Source organism: Nicotiana tomentosiformis, chromosome 9, assembly GCF_000390325.3.
Source record: "Nicotiana tomentosiformis chromosome 9, ASM39032v3, whole genome shotgun sequence".
Taxonomy (NCBI): Eukaryota; Viridiplantae; Streptophyta; class Magnoliopsida; order Solanales; family Solanaceae; genus Nicotiana; species Nicotiana tomentosiformis.
The window spans coordinates 52,969,700-52,971,489 of NC_090820.1; the positions used below are offsets into that span (position 1 = coordinate 52,969,700).

The 1,790-nt window shown below is 42.5% G+C and overlaps 1 protein-coding gene across 1 annotated transcript; it reads right to left on the reverse strand.

The window, feature by feature from the left end:
• Window positions 1-1,274: 1,274 nt before the first annotated feature.
• Window positions 1,275-1,790, reverse strand: LOC104091400 (uncharacterized). The gene is made up of 2 exons (XM_070184880.1): window positions 1,479-1,790; window positions 1,275-1,394 (listed from the first exon to the last, which is right to left on the reverse strand). The coding sequence occupies exons 1-2, from the start codon at window positions 1,788-1,790 to the stop codon at window positions 1,275-1,277; spliced, it is 432 nt and encodes a 143-aa protein (XP_070040981.1).

Sequence of the window (1,790 nt, forward strand, 5' to 3'; positions counted from 1 at the left end):
AGGCAACTTCTCAATTACATCAACCTTAGCATGGTCCACCTCAATGCCCTTACTTGACACTAGGTAGCCCAAGACTATACCTTCATATACCATGAAATGGCACTTTTCCCAGTTCAGCACCAGATTAGTCTCCATACACCTCTTCAATACTTTTTTCAAGTTCATAAGGCAATCATCGAATGAGTTCCCCACCACTGATAAGTCATCCATGAAAACCTCCATTATTTCCTCTACTATATCTGTGAAGATGGCTATTATGCACCTTTAGAATCTAGCGGGTGCGTTGCATAGGCCAAACGGCAATCTCCGAAAGGCATAGATGCCATACGGACATGTGAATGATGTTCTCTCTATCCTCCGGGGCAATAGAGATCTGGTTATATCCCGAGTATCCATACAGGAAGCAAAAGTGGTACCTCCCTGCCAATCTATCTAACATCTTATCAATGAATGACATCAGAAAGTGGTCTTTTTGGGTGGCCTTTTTCAATCATCTGTAATCGATGCAGATACGCCATCCTGTGACTGTTCTTGTTGAGATCAACTCGTTGTTCTCATTATGCAATACATTCATTCCACCCTTATTTGGCACACACTGAACTGGGCTGACCTAGTTGCCATCAGATATGGGGAAGATGATTCCCGCATCTAACCACTTGATCACTTCTTTCTTCACCACTTCTTTCATGTTGGGGTTTAGCATTCTTTGATGTTCTATGGAAGGTTTGTGCCCATTTTCCAGTAGAATCTTATGCATACAAAACGTTGGGTTGATACCCTTTATGTCTAGAATAGTCCACCCAATTACAGTCTTGCACTCCTTCAGAACCTGCAAAAGTTGTTCTACCTGTACATCTAACAAACCAGATGAGATAATAACAGGTAATGTCGAGCTAGGTCCCAAGAAAGCACACCTGAGGTAAGACGGTAATGACTTTAACTCCAAATGTGGTGGCTCTTCAATTGATGGCTTAGCTGGAGGGGTCTTTCTTTCTTCTAAATGTAAAGGCTCGAATTCGAGCTCTCTTTTCCAGTACCCTTGGCCTTCAAGGGACAAAACCCACTCCGCTAAGTCCTCACCATCTACCTCTTCTAAGTTCATCAGGCAGGCTGCTAAGGGGTTTTTTGCATTCAGTTCCTCATCTTCCTCTTCTAGAATCATATCCACAACTTCAATCAGAGAGAAATTAGCAAACTCTCTAGGTTGCCGCATAGACTTCTGCACATTTAATGTTATTTCTTCATCGTTCAGTCTCATCTTTAGCTCCCTAGTTTCAGAATCGATCAAAGCTCTCATTGTGGGCCAATAATGGCCTTCCCAAAATTATGGGGATCTCTTCATCAACCTGGCAGTCTAGAATAACAAAATCTGTCGGAAACACAAACTTTCCAACCTGCACAAGTACATCATCAAGTATACCTAATGGACTCTTCACCGTTCGATCGGCTAGCTATAGTAACATGGATGTGGGTCTTGCCCTTCCAATGTCTATCCTTTTATAGATAGACAAGGGCATCAAGTTTATGCTCGCCCCCAAATAACACAATGCTTTGGCAAAAGCATAGCTGCCTATGGTGCACAGAATTGTGAAAATCCCAGGGTCAGATAGCTTTTCAGCTATAGGTCTTGTCACGATAGCACTGCAAGTCTGAGTCAGTGTCATAGTCACCAAGTCTTGAAAGTCGAACTTGCGACACATCAAGTCCTTCATCATTTTTGCATAACTAGGCATCTCCCTTAAGGTATCAATTAGTGGAATGTTCACCTGAATCTTCTTCAACATCTCCAT

Bases quoted from the DNA above. Each gene is read 5' to 3' on its own strand.
- LOC104091400 (XM_070184880.1), bottom strand. From the start codon at position 1,790: ATGGAGATGTTGAAGAAGATTCAGGTGAACATTCCACTAATTGATACC. The intron at 1,395-1,478 runs GCAAGACCCACA...GTACTTGTGCAG, and splicing joins AAAGGATAGACATTGGAAGG to GTTGGAAAGTTTGTGTTTCC.